General features: G+C 43.0%; 4 protein-coding genes across 4 annotated transcripts in view; all 4 read right to left on the reverse strand.

Moving 5' to 3' along the window:
* The window catches only part of LOC139366191 (protocadherin alpha-C2-like), a 216,337-nt gene extending 210,275 nt beyond the window's left edge, over positions 1 to 6,062 (reverse strand). Inside the window, exon 1 of the mRNA XM_071103404.1 lies at positions 3,699 to 6,062. Within this exon, the coding sequence (XP_070959505.1) occupies positions 3,699 to 6,062 (2,364 nt within the window). The remainder of the gene's footprint in view (positions 1 to 3,698) is intronic.
* On the reverse strand, positions 494 to 2,884 carry LOC139365770 (protocadherin alpha-3-like). Its single transcript, XM_071102854.1, has one exon. The coding sequence runs from the start codon at positions 2,882 to 2,884 to the stop codon at positions 494 to 496; it is 2,391 nt and encodes a 796-aa protein (XP_070958955.1).
* A 498-nt stretch (positions 6,063 to 6,560) lies between the features above and the next one.
* Positions 6,561 to 9,048, reverse strand: LOC139365808 (protocadherin alpha-7-like). Its single transcript, XM_071102884.1, has 2 exons — positions 6,688 to 9,048; positions 6,561 to 6,605 (listed from the first exon to the last, which is right to left on the reverse strand). Exons 1-2 carry the CDS (start codon positions 9,046 to 9,048, stop codon positions 6,561 to 6,563), a joined length of 2,406 nt encoding a protein of 801 aa, XP_070958985.1.
* Positions 9,049 to 9,989: 941 nt separating this feature from the next.
* On the reverse strand, positions 9,990 to 12,994 carry LOC139365809 (protocadherin alpha-3-like). The gene is made up of 2 exons (XM_071102885.1): positions 10,634 to 12,994; positions 9,990 to 10,052 (listed from the first exon to the last, which is right to left on the reverse strand). The coding sequence occupies exons 1-2, from the start codon at positions 12,992 to 12,994 to the stop codon at positions 9,990 to 9,992; spliced, it is 2,424 nt and encodes an 807-aa protein (XP_070958986.1).
* Between the last annotated feature and the right edge of the window lie 4,031 nt (positions 12,995 to 17,025).

Below are 17,025 nucleotides of genomic sequence, written 5' to 3' on the forward strand. Positions count from 1 at the left end.
CCGCTCAGATTACAAACTCGAAATGATCCATACCGATACCTCAGCACCAAAAACGAACACAGTAATTATCTGTCCAGCAGAACAAGTCCTGCTCGTATGTTCGCACTGCTATCGTCTGTGTGGAACAAAACAGCGCAGAGAGGGCAGGGCCTGACCTATAAAAACAGTCTCCTAGTACTACACCGACACCATGTGGTTCGGTATTCGGTTTTCCATGACCATATGAACTTGTTGTTATTGTCTGTTTTCCAGTTGCCATAACTACGCAGAAGCAATGAAGGGATGAGAACATGTAAAAATAGGAGAGAGAGAGATGGACTTGTAGACTTAAGCGAAGATAAATACAGCAAATGAGCTGGTGATCGAGCAACACCGAAGTGAACAGCGACCGCTTCAACAACCTCACTTCTATTAAGCACCTTAAAGACATTCCAACGAACCAGAAACAAATATACAATCGAATGACCAAAAATATACTTTCGTACAGGATATTTCAAATGTTGAAATTCTTAGAAACAGCTCTTACCTCTCCAGAAGCTCTCCTCCTGTGTTCAGGTAGCACAAGAGTATTCCCATTGCTGCCCGGGACTATTGTAGAACCTATACTCATTCTGGGTCCAACTAACATGTACCGTTTGTCTCCGGATCTGTACTGGATGCTGTGGCACAGTGTCCCGTCGTAATTCACATCTTGTAAATACTTGGAGGAATAGTCTGTGGGTTTTGAGCACTGCATTACAATCAACACGATGATACTGATGAGAAAAAGTGTTGAAACTGACCCCAAAGTAACGATCAAATAAAATGTAACGCTGTTCTCATCCTCGTCTTTTACTGAACTTTTAACATCAGAAGCTGCAAAAGCCTCTTTGGGCTCCACAACCTTGATAATCAGAGTAGCTGTTGCTGAGAGTGAAACGTTCCCATTGTCTTTTACCAGTATGTCCAGTTTATGCTCAGCCTCGTCTGTTTCTGTGAATGACCGAAGTGTCCTTATCTGTCCTGTATAGCGGTCCAAAGCAAAGAGGCTGTGGTCAGTAACTTCCTGCAGTGAAAATAATAACCAGCCGTTATATCCTATATCAGCGTCATAGGCTCTCACTTTAGTCACCAAATGGCCTGCGTTCACATTGCGGGGAATCTCCTCCACACCTTCAGCAGAACCGTTAGCGCTGACTGGATACAAGATCACTGGAGCGTTGTCGTTCTGATCCAGAATGAAAACGTTTATTGTGACGTTTCTGCTTAGAGGCGGAGTCCCAGAGTCTGTAGCTACAACTTGGAATTGGAACGTTTTGAGGGTTTCGAAATTAAAGCTTTTGAGCGCGGAAATATGTCCATTATCCGAATTGATGTTGAGGAAAGAAGCCATATCATTCAGTGTTCCTTCACCTCTAACTATGTGATATGAAATCGCAGCATTTTCATTTAAGTCTTCATCAGTGGCGCTTACAGAGAATATCGATGCACCAGGAGCGTTATTTTCCACTAAGTACAGCTCAATATGTTTTGGGGAGAATTCTGGACTGTTGTCGTTCACATCTGATATCTGGACGCTCAGAGTTTTGAATGTAGACAGAGGAGGCTGACCACAGTCAGTGGCAGTTATTGTGATGTCATAAACAGACACTAGCTCTCGATCTAAACGGTGTTTGGTCACTAAGGAATACATATTATCTTCATATGACGGTTTTAACTCAAACGGTACATTGTTGGAGATGCTACACAAAACTTTACCATTAATACCTGAGTCTTTATCTGTCACACTAATGAGCGAAATAACTGTTCCGGGTTTTGAATCTTCTGAAACGACATTGGACAGTGATGTCACCTCTACTTCTGGTTGGTTATCATTAACATCAATTATCTTTATAATTGCTCTGCATTCCACAGTTAAGGGAGGTTGTCCTTTGTCTGAAGCCTGTACATCTAGTTTATAAACTTCTGTGTCCTCGAAGTCCACCTCACCTTTGACTTTAATTTCTCCAGTTAGGCTATCCAGTTCAAAAATATCATATACTTTACGCTTTAGGTTTCTGCCAAAAGTATACTCCAACTCGCCGTTTGAACCCTCATCTAGATCAGTGGCATTTACCCTAACAACCACAGTACCAAGTGCGGGATTTTCCCGTAGTCTCGCTGAATAGGTGTCTTGACTACAAACAGGACGGTTATCATTCGAATCAAGCACATTAATAGTGACGTTGACCGTCCCTGATCTTTGTGGATTACCTCCATCAACTGCAGTAACAAGTAATCTGTGTTTGGTTTTGAGCTCCCTATCCAAAGCTTTTTTCAAGACTAAGAAAGGTATTTTGTCTTCATCGTCTCTAATCTCAATTTCAAAATGATCGCTCTGACTTAATTTATACAAACGGACAGAGTTTAACGCTATATCTGGATCCCGTGCAGCCTGCATTTGGAATCGCGTCCCTAGCATGGTATGTTCCGCTATTTCCAAATACTGCTCATTTCCAGGAAAAATAGGAGAGTTATCATTGACGTCGGTGATTTCTACACCTACATAATGAATTTCTAAAGGGTTTTCAACAACCATTTTCAGGTTTATCAAACATGCAATATTGCCATCACAGAGCTCCTCTCTGTCGATTTTGTTATGAACATACAAAACGCCATTGTTCTGATTTACGTGGAAAAGAGCGTCCTTAGATCCAGAAACAATACGAAACCGTCTCTCCACCAAAGTACTGACGTCAAGACCCAAATCCTTTGCAACATTTCCAACAACGGATCCCTCTTTCACCTCCTCTGGAATAGAGTACCTTATCTGTGCTGAAACCTTCTCCCCCAAACACAGCAGAAGAGAGAAACGCAGAGCAACCCACCAGTACTCCCATCTGCGCCTTTGTCTTCCATCTCCCATCGTTAGACAGAAAAGTAAGCACAATCCTCAATGAAACACAATCCTAATGATCAGATGACCAACTCATGATGATCCATAACGGAATGCAATGTTTCAGCACAGAAAAATAATACAATTATTATCTGACTATCATAGCACGTTCTGTTCTGATGTCCGCACAGCTCTCTCTGCATTTGGGAACAAAACAACCCAGAGAGGGGCAGGGCCTAATATACAAAACACCAGACAGTCAGTCATTCTCCTTGTGTGACACCGACACCATGCGGACCGAACTACTGCTTGCCACGAGTACACAAGGCTCTAGAATGATTGTACATTACTGTATTAGCATCAGCAAAAGTACCAGCGCAATATTATAGTTACAGGCGTGGGATGAGGAAAGGTTGAGGGGGAGTACATGGAAAGGGATTAGGAATAAATGGATTGGATGACTACATATGTAACAGACTGATATAGTAAATACCTCGATTGCAAGGAAAAGCAATTAACTTTGTAAATCAGCACCACAAGAGTGGACAGCAACCGCATGAACGAGTTCATTTCTCCATTACGCACAGAAAATCAGTTTGTTGACAGGTGAATTACACTAATGAGTCTTGTTTGGGCCTGGTCTATCCACCTATTTGAGAGAGGTCATCATAACTCATGCATATATAACCCAAAAACAAAAGCAAGACATTAAGCACGAATTCAGCACAACCAGGGTCGACAGCAACTGCTTCATCATCAGTCACACATTTCATTACGCACGATAAATTCTTAAAAATATCCACCAATATGCTTTCAAAATGTAGTGCTTAGAAACAGCTCTTACCTCTCCAGAAGCTCTCCTCCTGTGTTCAGGTAGCACAAGAGTATTTCCATTGCTGCCCGGGACAATAGTAGAACCTATGCTCATTCTGGGTCCAACTAACATGTACCGTTTGTCTCCGGATCTGTACTGGATGCTGTGGCACAGTGTCCCGTCGTAATTCACATCTTGTAAATACTTGGAGGAATAGTCTGTGGGTTTTGAGCACTGCATTACAATCAACAAGATGATGCTGACGAGAAAAAGTGCTGAAACTGACCCCAAAGTAATGATCAAATAAAATGTAACGCTGTTCTCCTCCTCGTCTTTTACTGAAGTTTTAACATCAGAAGCTGCAAACGCCTCTTTGGGCTCCACAACCTTGATATTCACAGTAGCTGTTGCTGACAGTGAAACGTTCCCATTGTCTTTTACCAGTATGACCAGTTTATGCTCAGCTTCGTCTGTCTCTGTGAATGACCGAAGTGTCCTTATCTGTCCTGTATAGCGGTCCAAAGCAAAGAGACTGTGGTCAGTAACTTCCTGCAGTGAAAATAATAACCAGCCGTTATATCCTATATCAGCGTCATAGGCTCTCACTTTAGTCACCAAATGGCCTGCGTTCACATTGCGGGGAATCTCTTCCACACCTTCAGCAGAACCGTTAGCGCTGACTGGATTCAAGATCACTGGAGCGTTGTCGTTCTGATCCAGAATGAACACGTTCACTGTGACGTTGTTGCTTAGTAACGGAGTTCCAGAGTCTGTAGCTACAACTTGGAATTTGAACTTTTTGAGGATTTCGAAGTCAAAGCTTTTCAGCGCGGAAATATGACCATTATCAGGATTTATATTCAGAAAAGATGCCATATCATTCTGCGTCCCTTCTCCTCTAACTATGTGATATGAAATCGCAGCGTTTTCATTCAAGTCTTTATCATAAGCGCTTACAGAGAATATGGACGCACCAGGGGCGTTATTTTCCACTAAGTACAGCTCAAGGGGGTTTTGGGAGAATTCTGGACTGTTATCGTTCACATCTGATATCTGGACGCTCAGAGTTTTGAATGTGGACAGAGGAGGCTGACCACAGTCAATGGCAGTTATTGTGATGTCATAATGGGACACGAATTCTCTGTCTAAACGTCCCTTTGTGACTATAGAATACACGTTATCCTTATATGAGGGTTTTAATTCAAATGGCACGTTTTCAGTTATACTGGAAATAACTTTTCCGTTAATACCAGAGTCTTGATCTGTCACACTGATGAGAGATATAACAGTTCCAGGTTTAGAATCTTCAGACACGGTATTAGAGAGTGATGTAACCTCTATTTGTGGTCTGTTGTCGTTCACGTCTTGTATCTTTACAATAACTCTGCAATCAGTTGTCAGTGGAGGCTGGCCCTTATCAGAAGCCTGTACATTTAGACTGTACATCTCATTTTCTTCAAAATCTACCGGGCCTTTCACCTTAATTGCGCCAGTAATCCTATCCAATAGGAAAATATCATGTACTCTCCGCTTTAAATTTCTACCGAGAGTATATTCCACCACGCCATTTGACCCATGGTCTGCATCGGTTGCATTCACTCTAACTACAAACCTACCGATATTAGCATTTTCTTGTAATGTAACTGAATAGACGTCCTGACTACATACAGGCTGATTATCATTTGCGTCAAGAACTGTGACAGTGATGTTTAGAGTACCTGTTCCAGGTGGATTCCCCCCATCCAATGCTGTCAATAGTAATGAATGTTTGGTCTCCTGTTCCCTGTCCAAGGCTTTCTGTAAAATTAAAAACGGGATTGTATCCCCTTCCCCACTATCTCTCAGTTCTAAATCGAAATGTTCATTTGGATTTAACTTATAGGAACGTATAGAATTAATTCCGGAGTCGAAATCACGCGCAGGCTGGAGTTCAAATCGAGCTCTTGCAGGTTTGTTTTCAGCTATCTCTATGTGTAGATTTTTCTCAGAGAAACTTGGCGAGTGGTCATTTACGTCCGTTATCTCTAAACCTACATAGTGGACTTCAAGCGGGTTTTCAACAACGATTTTCAGGTCTATCGCGCAAGCTATCTTGCCGTTACAAATCGCTTCTCTGTCGATATTCTTGTGAACATACAATACGCCATTGTTCTGATTTACCTGGAAAAGAGCGTCCTTAGATCCAGAAACAATGCGAAACCGTCTCTCCACCAAAGTACTGACGTCGAGACCCAAATCCTTTGCAACATTTCCAACAACGGATCCCTCTTTCACCTCCTCTGGAATAGAGTACCTTATCTGTGCTGAAACCTTCTCCCCCAAACACAGCAGAAGAGAGAAACGCAGAGCAACCCACCAGTACTCCCATCTGCGCCTTTGTCTTCCATCTCCCATCGTTAGACAGAAAAGTAAGCACAATCCTCAATGAAACACAATCCTAATGATCATATGGCCAACTCGTTCTCATCCATGTGAAGTTCAATGCGTCAGCACCGAAATAAAATACGATTATCCCTAACATACACGTCTTGTTCTGACGTCCGCACCACTCTCTCTGTATGTGTGGAACAAAACAGACCAGAGAAGGGAAGGGCCTAATCTACAAAGCACCAGTAACCTTGTGTTACACTGACACCATGTGGTCCGGGATTCTGGTATCGACAACAACTAGATAGGCACCGAGAGAGTTGTTATCAACTTACGTTTTGCATCCAAACCAACAAAAACACCAACTCCAGTAAATAATCTTTAAGAAGGTCTAGTATGAAGATGAAGGTGCGTAGATGTGAGCAGAAGAGATAGAGACTGGATTGAAGGACTACAGCAGAAGAACATGTAATAAACCTGAGGTACAGTAGTTAGCCTAGCTGTATAATGCTCTCCCCAGATAAACTAATCGGTGAGCTGGTAGTTCAGCACCATGGCCAGCATCCGCTGCTGCAAAGAGGTTGCGTTAGCCACGGACAAAACATGCCAATACATATATTTTGAGGTGCAATGGTTTAGAGACAGCTCTTACCTCTCCAGAAGTTCTCCTTTGATCTAAGGGAACCACTAGAGTATTCCCATTGATTCCCGGGACTATAGTAGAACCTATACTCATTCTGGGTCCAACTAACATGTACCGATTGTCTCCGGATCTGTACTGGATGCTGTGGCACAGTGTCCCGTCGTAATTCACATCTCGTAAGTACTTGGAGGAATTGTCTGTGGGTTTGGAGCACTGCATTACAATCAACACGATGATACTGATGAGAAAAAGTGCTGAAACTGACCCCAAAGTAACGATCAAATAAAATGTAATGCTGTTCTCCTCGTCGTCTTTTACTGAACTTTTAACATCAGAAGCTGCAAACGCCTCTTTGGGCTCCACAACCTTGATAATCACAGTAGCTGTTGCTGACAGTGAAACGTTCCCATTGTCTTTTACCAGTATGACCAGTTTATGCTCAGCCTCGTCTGTCTCTGTGAATGACCGAAGTGTCCTTATCTGTCCTGTATAGCGGTCCAAAGCAAAGAGACTGTGGTCAGTAACTTCCTGCAGTGAAAATAATAACCAGCCGTTATATCCTATATCAGCGTCATAGGCTCTCACTTTAGTCACCAAATGGCCTGCGTTCACATTGCGGGGAATCTCCTCCACACCTTCAGCGGAACCGTTAGTGCTGACTGGATACAAGATCACTGGAGCATTGTCGTTCTGATCCAGAATGAACACGTTGACTGTGACGTTCGTGCTTTGTGACGGAGTTCCAGAGTCTGTAGCTACAACTTGGAATTTGAATGTTTTTAAAGTTTCAAAGTCAAAGCTTTTGAGCGCGGAGATATGTCCATTATCAGAATTGATATTTAAAAAAGAAGCCATATCATTCTGCGTCCCTTCTCCTCTAACTATGTGATATGAAATCGCAGCGTTTTCATTCAAGTCTTTATCACAAGCGCTTACAGAGAATATAGATGCACCAGGGGCGTTATTTTCCACTAAGTACAGCTCAAGGGGGTTTTGGGAGAATTCTGGGCTGTTATCATTTACATCTGATATCTGGACGCTCAGAGTTTTGAATGTGGACAGAGGAGGCTGACCACAGTCAGTGGCAGTTATTGTGATGTCATAATGGGACACGAGTTCACGATCCAAACGTTGTCTGGTCACTAAAGAATACATATTATCTTGGTATGAGGGCTTTAATTCGAAAGGTACATCGTCTGAAAGACTGCATACAACTTTACAATTAATACCAGAGTCTTTATCTGTCACACTAATTAGAGAAATAATAGTTCCTGGTTTTGAATCTTCTGACACCATACTAGAGAGGGATGTCACCTCTATTTCGGGTTTATTGTCGTTTAAATCGAGTATCTTTATAATGACTCTACAATCCGTACTCATTGGGGGCTGCCCTTTATCAGTGGCATGGACGTCTAGTTTATAGGTGTCAATGTCCTCGAAGTCAACGTAACCTTCAACACGAATTGCACCTGTAGCTTTATCTAAACTAAATACATCATATATCTTGGGAAGAAGTTCACTACCAAATAAATATTCAACGTCACCATTGGAACCGTCGTCCAAATCTGTTGCCTTAACGTTGAGTACAATAGTTCCGGGTTGGACATTTTCAGGCAATGTGACCGAGTATACCTCATGACTAAATACAGGATTGTTGTCATTCGAATCGAGAACAGTGATAGTGACATTAAGAGTCCCTGACCTCTGTGGACTTCCACCATCGACTGCAGTTAAAACTAGTCTATGTTCAGATTGTTTCTCTCTATCCAAGGGTTTTTGTAAAACTAAGAAGGGAATTTTATCTTCTCCTCTTTCTCTTATTTGCAAAGAAAAATGTTCATTGTGACTCAATTTATAGACACGTACTGCATTAACGCCAACATCAGGATCACGCGCGGCTGGTAACTGGAGTCGCTTGCCAGAAAGGGTAGATTCCGAAATATCAACTAGTTTGTCTTTCTCTTGAAAATTGGGCGAGTTATCATTAACATCCGTGATTTCTATTCCGGCGTAATGTATTTCCAACGGATTTTCAACAACCATTTTCAGGTTTATCAAACAAGCAATATTGCCATCACAGAGCTCCTCTCTGTCGATATTCTTATGAACATACAATACTCCATTGTTCTGATTTACCTGGACAATATCTTCTTTAGTTCCAGAAACGATACGAAACCGTCTCTCCACCAAAGTACTCACGTCGAGACCCAAATCCTTAGCAACATTTCCAACAACGGATCCCTCTTTCACCTCCTCTGGAATAGAGTACCTTATCTGTGCTGAAACCTTCTCTCCGAAGCACAGCAGAAGAGAGAAACGCAGAACAACCCACCAGTACTCCCATCTGCGCCTTTGTCCTCCATATTCCATCGTTAAATAGAAAAAAATAAGCACGATCAATAATGAAAGAATGCAATCCTGAGGATCAGATGGACAACTCGTAATGATCCATACAGCATCTAATGTTTAGGCAGCGAATAATAATAAAAAATCTGATTATCACAGCACGTCTTGTTCCAATCTCCGCAATACTCTCTCTGTATGTGTGGAACAAAACAGACCAGAGAGGGGACTAGTCTACAAAGTACCAGACATTCTCCTTGTGTTACACTGACACCACGTGGTCCGGGATTCTGGTAATCACAACAACTACATAACCCCTGAGAGTTGTTATCATTGTTTACGTTTTGGATCCAAATCCCCCACAAAATAACATTCCAGCACAAATTAACCATTAAAGAACGAGTAAAGGTGAAGATGGAAGATGGATAGATATGGGAGGTGGAGGAAGAAACGGAATTGAAGGAGTACACAGCAAAAGAACAGAGGAACCGCCCTTGCTGTCTCTGCCTGGCAGGTTCCCCTCTTTCCACTGGGATTCTATGCCTCTAACCCTATTACAGGTGCTGAGTCGATGGCTTACTGGTGCTCTTTCATGCCGTCCCTAGGAGGGGTGCGTCACTTGAGTGGGTTGAGTCACTGACGTGATCTTCCTGTCTGGGTTGGCGCCCCCCCTTGGGTTGTGCCGTGGCGGAGATCTTTGTGGGCTATACTCGGCCTTGTCTCAGGATGGTAAGTTGGTGGTTGAAGATATCCCTCTAGTGGTGTGGGGACTATCTGGAGTATTTCTCCTGTCTTATCCGGTGTCCTGTGTGAATTTAAGTATGCTCTCTCTCATTCTTTATTTCTCTCTCTCTTTGTGGACCTGAGCCCTAGGACCATGTCTCAGGACTACCTGGCATAATGACTCCTTGCTGTCCCCAGTCCACCTAGCCGTGCTGCTGCTCCATTTTCAACTGTTCAGCCTGCGGCTATGGAATCCTGATCTGTTCACCGGACGTGCTACCTGTCCCAGACCTGCAGTTTTCAACTCTCTAGAGACAGCAGGAGTGGTAGAGATACTCTTAATGATCAGCTATGAAAAGCCAACTTACATTTACTCCTGAGGTGCTGACTTGCTGCAACCTCGACAACTACTGTGATTATTATTATTTGACCATGCTGGTCATTTATGAACATTTGAACATCTTGGCCATGTTCTGTTATAATCTCCACCCGGCACAGCCAGAAGAGGACTGGCCACCCCTCATAGCCTGGTTCCTCTCTAGCTGTCGTCCTAGGTTTTGGCCTTTCTAGGGAGCTTTTCATAGCCACTGTGCTTCTACACCTGCATTGCTTGCTGTTTGGGGTTTTAGGCTGGGTTTCTGTACAGCACTTTGAGATATCAGCTGATGTATAAAGGGCTATATGAATACATTTGATTTGAAATACATTTGATTTGATAATAAACCCGAGGTAGTAGCGTAGCAGGCTAAGAAGCGAGTTTATGATAATTCAGCACCATGGACAGGGATTGACACATTGACACAGCTGGTTTGCACACTCTTACAAATTCCCTCAAAACATGTCTCTTTATCTGATTTAACAGGCAGAAAATGATAGAGACAGCTCTTACCTCTCCAGAAGCTCTCCTCCTGTGTTCGGGTATCACTAGAGTATTTCCATTGCTGCCCGGGACAATAGTAGAACCTATACTCATTCTGGGTCCAACTAGCATGTACCGATTGTCTCCGGATCTGTACTGGATGCTGTGGCACAGTGTCCCGTCGTAATTCGTATCTTGTAAATACTTGGAGGAGTTGTCTGTGGTTTTGGAGCACTGCATTACAATCAACACGATGATACTGATGAGAAAAAGCGTTGAAACTGACCCCAAAGTAACGATCAAATAAAATGTAACGCTGTTCTCCTCGTCGTCTTTTACTGAACTTTTAACATCAGAAGCTGCAAAAGCCTCTTTGGGCTCCACAACCTTGATAATCACAGTAGCTGTTGCTGACAGTGAAACGTTCCCATTGTCTTTTACCAGTATGACCAGTTTATGCTCAGCCTCGTCTGTCTCTGTGAATGACCGAAGGGTCCTTATCCGTCCACTATAGCGGTCCAAAGCAAAGAGACTGTGGTCAGTAACTTCCTGCAGTGAAAATAATAACCATCCGTTATATCCTATATCAGCGTCATAGGCTCTCACTTTAGTCACCAAATGGCCTGCGTTCACATTGCGGGGAATCTCCTCCACACCTTCAGCGGAACCGTTAGTTCTGAATGGATACAAGATCACTGGAGCGTTGTCGTTCTGATCCAGAATGAACACGTTGACTGTGACGTTCGTGCTTTGTGACGGAGTTCCAGAGTCTGTAGCTACAACTTGGAATTGGAACGTTTTGAGGGATTCAAAATCAAAGCTTTTTAGCGCGGAAATATGTCCATTATCCGAATTGATGTTCAGAAAAGATGCCATATCATTATGTGTTCCTTCTCCTCTAACAATGTGATATGAAATCACAGAATTTTCATTCAAGTCTTTATCAGTGGCGCTTACAGAGAATATCGATGCACCAGGGGCGTTATTTTCCACTAAGTACAGCTGAAGAGGGGTTTGGGAGAATTCTGGACTGTTGTCGTTCACATCTGATATCTGTACACTCAGAGTTTTGAATGTGGACAGAGGAGGCTGACCACAGTCAGTAGCTGTTATTGTGATGTCATAATGGGACACGAGTTCTCTGTCTAAACGTTGTTTGGTCACTAAAGAATACATATTATCTTGGTATGAGGGTTTTAACTCAAACGGTACAGTATCTGACAGACTACACAACACCTTTCCATTTATACCAGAGTCCTTATCTGTAACACTAATAAGATAAACAACAGTTCCAGGTTTTGCATCTTCCCGAACTAAATTAGAGAGGGATGTCACCTCTATATCTGGTTTGTTGTCATTTACATCTGTTATCTTAATGATAACTCTACAACTCACAGTCATGGGAGGCTGTCCTTTATCCGAAGCCTGCACGTCAAGTCTATAAACTTCTGTCGATTCAAAGTCGACCTCTCCTTTGACTCGAATTTCTCCAGTGACACCGTCTAAATTAAACACCTCGTAAACTTTACGATTAAGATCTCTGCCAAGACTATATTCAACATCACCATTGACAGCCTCGTCCAAGTCAATAGCTTTTACTTGTATCACAACAGTGTTGATAGATACATTTTCCTCCAGCGTTACAGTGTAAACCTCCTGACTAAATACAGGTCGGTTGTCGTTTATGTCTAGCACTGTGACCGTCAAATTAAGATTGGTTGATCTCGGCGGATTCCCTCCATCGATTGCTGTCAGTAATAATCTGTGCTCACATTTCTGCTCTCTATCCAGCGTTTTCTGTAGAACTAAAAAGGGTACCTTTTCATCTCCTCTATCTCTAACTTCCAATTCAAAATTAGCGTTTTGACTTAATTTGTACAAGCGAATGGAATTAATTCCAGAGTCAAGATCACGCGCAGCTGGCAGTTGGAAATGCGATCCAGCGTGTGTGCTCTCCGAAATGTCCAGCCCTTTTGCTATCTCTGGGAAACTGGGAGAATTGTCATTCACATCTGTAATTTCTACACCAACGTAATGGATTTCTAGAGGGTTTTCAACAACCATTTTCAGGTCAATCAAGCAGGCGCTGTTACCATCACAGAGCTCCTCTCTGTCGATAATCTTATGAACATACAAGACGCCATTGTTCTGATTTACCTGGAAAAGAGCGTCATTAGATGCAGAAACAATACGAAACCGTCTCTCTACCAAAGTACTGACGTCAAGACCCAAATCCTTAGCAACATTTCCAACAACAGATCCCTCTTTCACCTCCTCTGGAATAGAGTACCTTATCTGTGCTGAAACCTTCTCCCCCAAACACAGCAGAAGAGAGAAACGCACAGCAACCCACCAGTACTCCCATCTGCGCCTTTGTCCTCCTCCTCCCATGGTTAGACAGAAAGTTCAGCAAAATCCTCAATGACAAAAAAATATATATCTTAATTATCAGATGACCAACTCATGATAATCCGTAACGAATCCAACGTTTCAGCACTGTAAAGGAATACAACTATTCTCTGACGATCACATCACGTCTTGTTCTGATGTCCGCAATACTCTCTCTGAATGTGTGGAACAAAACAGACCAGAGAGGGGGCCTAGTCTACAAAGTACCAGACATTCTCCTTGTGTTACACTGACACCCTGTGGTCCGGGATTCTGGAAATCACAAACACTGCAAACGCTCCGAGGGAGCGATACTCGTTGTTTACGTGTTGCATCAAACCCAATAAATATACCAATTACAATCCAAATCCACCATCATAAGAACGAATAAAGGTGAAGATGGATAGATATGGGAGGTAGAGGAAGAAACTGAATTGAAGAGTTACACCGCAAAAGACCAGATAATAAACCCGAGGTAGTAGCCTAGCATGCTAATCAGTGAGTTTGTGGTAATTCGGCGAAGTGGACAGCGACCAACACAGCGAGTTTACACACTCGGACATTATGCGGAGACAAAACAACAAGCAACAAATTCATCCAAAACATTTCTCTTTATCCGACTTAATAGGCTGTAAAGAATAGAGAGAGAGTTCTTACCTCTCCAGAAGCTCTGTGTGCTGAGGGAATCACTAGAGTATTTCCATTGCTGCCCGGGACTATAGTAGAACCTATACTCATTCTGGGTCCAACTAACATGTACCGATTGTCTCCGGATCTGTACTGGATGCTGTGGCACAGTGTCCCGTCGTAATTCACATCTTGTAAATACTTGGAGGAATAGTCTGTGGTTTTGGAGCACTGCATTACAATCAACACGATGATGCTGATGAGAAAAAGCGTTGAAACTGACCCCAAAGTAACGATCAAATAAAATGTAACGCTGTTCTCCTCCTCGTCATCTTTTACTGAACTTTTAACATCAGAAGCTGCAAATGCCTCTTTGGGCTCCACAACCTTGATAATCACAGTAGATGTTGCTGACAGTGAAACGTTCCCGTTGTCTTTTACCAGTATGACCAGTTTATGCTCAGCCTCGTCTGTCTCTGTGAATGACCGAAGTGTCCTTATCTGTCCTGTATAGCGGTCCAAAGCAAAGAGACTGTGGTCAGTAACTTCCTGCAGTGAAAATAATAACCAGCCGTTATATCCTATATCAGCGTCATAGGCTCTCACTTTAGTCACCAAATGGCCTGCGTTCACATTACGGGGAATCTCCTCCACACCTTCAGCAGAACCGTTAGGGCTGACTGGATACAATATCACTGGAGCGTTGTCGTTCTGATCCAGAATGAACACGTTGACTGTGACGTTGCTGCTTAGAGACGGAGTTCCAGAGTCTTTGGCAATGATGCAGAACTGGAACGTTTTGAGGGTTTCAAAGTCAAAGCTCTTTAGTGCGTAAATGGTACAGTTGCCCTCGTTTATGTTCAGGAAGGATGTCACGCGTTGTCCAGTGTTCCCACGGTCCAGAGAATATACAATTTCTGAATTTTCACCATCATCAACATCAGACGCGCTTACTGAGAAAATGGGCATACCGGGCTTATTGTTTTCAACGACATAAAATGTATATGGGTTTTCAGTGAATAGCGGACTATTATCGTTAACATCCACTACCTCCACTTGAATGACTTTAGTTGACACCAGAGGAGGGATTCCTAAGTCTTTAGCCGTGATTGTAATATCATACCGAGGCACCGACTCTTTATCAAGGTAATCATTGGTGACTAACGAAAAGAAATTTCCATCAAGAGAAGGCTTCAGAACGAACGGTAAATCCTCCGGTAAAGAACAGACTACCTGTCCGTTTACACCGGAGTCCAGGTCGTTCATCCCCATCAGAGCCACCACGGTTCCGGGAGTTGCGTCCTCTGGTATCCGGCTAGACAGAGAGGTGACGTCAATCTCAGGCCTGTTGTCGTTCACGTCTTCCACTCTGACGAGCACGTTGCAGTGCGTGGAGAGAGATACTGCTCCCTTGTCCGAGGCCAATATCTTCATCTCATACACCTGCTTCTCCTCGAAATCAAGGCCTCCCTTCACTTTTAGCTCCCCTGTTTTGCTGTCCAACTCAAATGGCTCAGCAGCCATACCTCTGAATTTACTTCGCAATGAATACTCCACCTCGCCATTCACGCCTTCATCCGAATCAGAGGCATTAACTCGCAATAGAAATGTACCTTTAGGTACGTTTTCTTTTACTGTTACGGTATATTTCTGCTTATCACACACAGGAGTATTGTCGTTTACATCAGACACAGCAACTGTAACATTAAGAGTTCCTGATTTTGGTGGCTTGCCTCCATCTAAGGCCGTTAACGTCAAATCATATCGGGCTATGTGTTCCCTATCCAAAGGGCTTTTTAAAATCAAAAACGGAATTTTGCCATCCTCGCCAAAGTCCTCAATTTCTACTCGAAAATATTGATTCTGGCTTAATTTATACGATTGCAAAGAATATACGCCAGTATCTGGGTCGTGAGCTCCTTCCAACTGGAGTCGGGCTCCAGTGGTAGCAGACTCTAGTATCTCTAAGTTATAGGTTTCATCTGGAAAGGTAGGGGAGTTATCATTTACATCCATTATCTCGACTGTGACTTGGTGCATTTCTAGCGGATTCTCTATCACCGCTTTCAAGTTGATGAAACACGGCGCGGATTTTACGCACAGTTCCTCTCGGTCTACTCTGTGGTGCACTAGCAATGCGCCATCTCTCTGGTTTACCTGGAAGAGGTCCTGCTTTGTTCCAGACACGATACGAAGATTCCGGTCCGCCAGTCTCGACGTGTCGAATCCCAGGTCGTTAGCTATATTCCCAACTGCCGTTCCGACTTTTAATTCCTCTTGAATGGAGTATCGTATCTGCGCTGAGATTCCTTTCAAATGAATAAAAATAAGAGCAAAATTACAAAATGCCCATCCGCTTAGCCACCGTCTTTTTCGGTTTTGCATCGCCATTGTTTGGCTGAAAAACTATTGGCCTAACGCAGAACTGACAAGATCTTAAATAATACCAATTATTTCCGTTTCATAGGATCCCACTATAACGGTTTGTTATTTCCATCGTTTAGCCATTTAATAGCACTATTTAACATCCGTCTTAAAGCTGCTGTGTCTTGGCAGCTACTGAATACCTCACCCCTTCAAGAACCGTGTTATCACGCGCCTCTATAACGCGCTCATGATGTAAAAGCGCCACCATGCGTCTGAGCACGGTGTGGTTCTGAATGTTCAATCACCTGTAGGCCAACATACTCTTCATCTATTCCAACACAACCACAGGTGCTCTTAGAGGGGAATTGTAATCTAAAAGCAAATAGGGAAAATTATAACCACAAATGGTTAGCCTACTAAGTGGCAAATACAGTGGGGCAAAAAAGTATTTAATCAGCCACCAATTGTGCAAGTTCTCCCACTTACAAAGATGAGAGAGGCCTGTAATTTTCATCATAGGTACACTTCAACTATGACAGACAAAATGAGAGAAAAAATCCAGAAAATCACACTGTAGGATTTTTAACTAATATATTTGCAAATTATGGTGGAAAATAAGTATTGGTCAATAACAAAAGTTTATCTCAATAATTTGTTATATACCCTTTGTTGGCAATGACAGAGGTCAAACGTTTTCTGTAAGTCTTCACAAGGTTTTCACACACTGTTGCTGGTATTTTGGCCCATTCCTCCATGCAGATCTCCTTTAGAGCAGTGATGTTTTGGGGCTGTTGCTGGGCAACACGGACTTTCAACTCCCTCCAAAGAAGTTCTATGGGGTTGAGATCTGGAGACTGGCTAGGCCACCCCAGGACCTTGAAATGCTTCTTACGAAGCCACACCTTCGTTGCCCGGGCGGTGTGTTTGGGATCATTGTCATGCTGAAAGACCAAGCCACGTTTCATCTTCAATGCCCTTGCTGATGGAAGGAGGTTTTCACTCAAAATCTCACGATACATGGCCCCATTCATTCTTTCCTT

This window comes from Oncorhynchus clarkii, chromosome 14 (genome assembly GCF_045791955.1).
Source record: "Oncorhynchus clarkii lewisi isolate Uvic-CL-2024 chromosome 14, UVic_Ocla_1.0, whole genome shotgun sequence".
In the NCBI taxonomy this organism is placed as follows: domain Eukaryota; kingdom Metazoa; phylum Chordata; class Actinopteri; order Salmoniformes; family Salmonidae; genus Oncorhynchus; species Oncorhynchus clarkii.

Bases quoted from the DNA above. Each gene is read 5' to 3' on its own strand.
- LOC139365770 (XM_071102854.1), bottom strand. From the start codon at position 2,884: ATGGGAGATGGAAGACAAAGGCGCAGATGGGAGTACTGGTGGGTTGCT.
- LOC139365808 (XM_071102884.1), bottom strand. From the start codon at position 9,048: ATGGAATATGGAGGACAAAGGCGCAGATGGGAGTACTGGTGGGTTGTT. The intron at 6,606-6,687 runs GTAAGAGCTGTC...ACCTCTTTGCAG, and splicing joins AAAGGAGAACTTCTGGAGAG to CAGCGGATGCTGGCCATGGT.
- LOC139365809 (XM_071102885.1), bottom strand. From the start codon at position 12,994: ATGGGAGGAGGAGGACAAAGGCGCAGATGGGAGTACTGGTGGGTTGCT. The intron at 10,053-10,633 runs GTAAGAGCTGTC...TGCTGTCTCTAG, and splicing joins GGAGGAGAGCTTCTGGAGAG to AGAGTTGAAAACTGCAGGTC.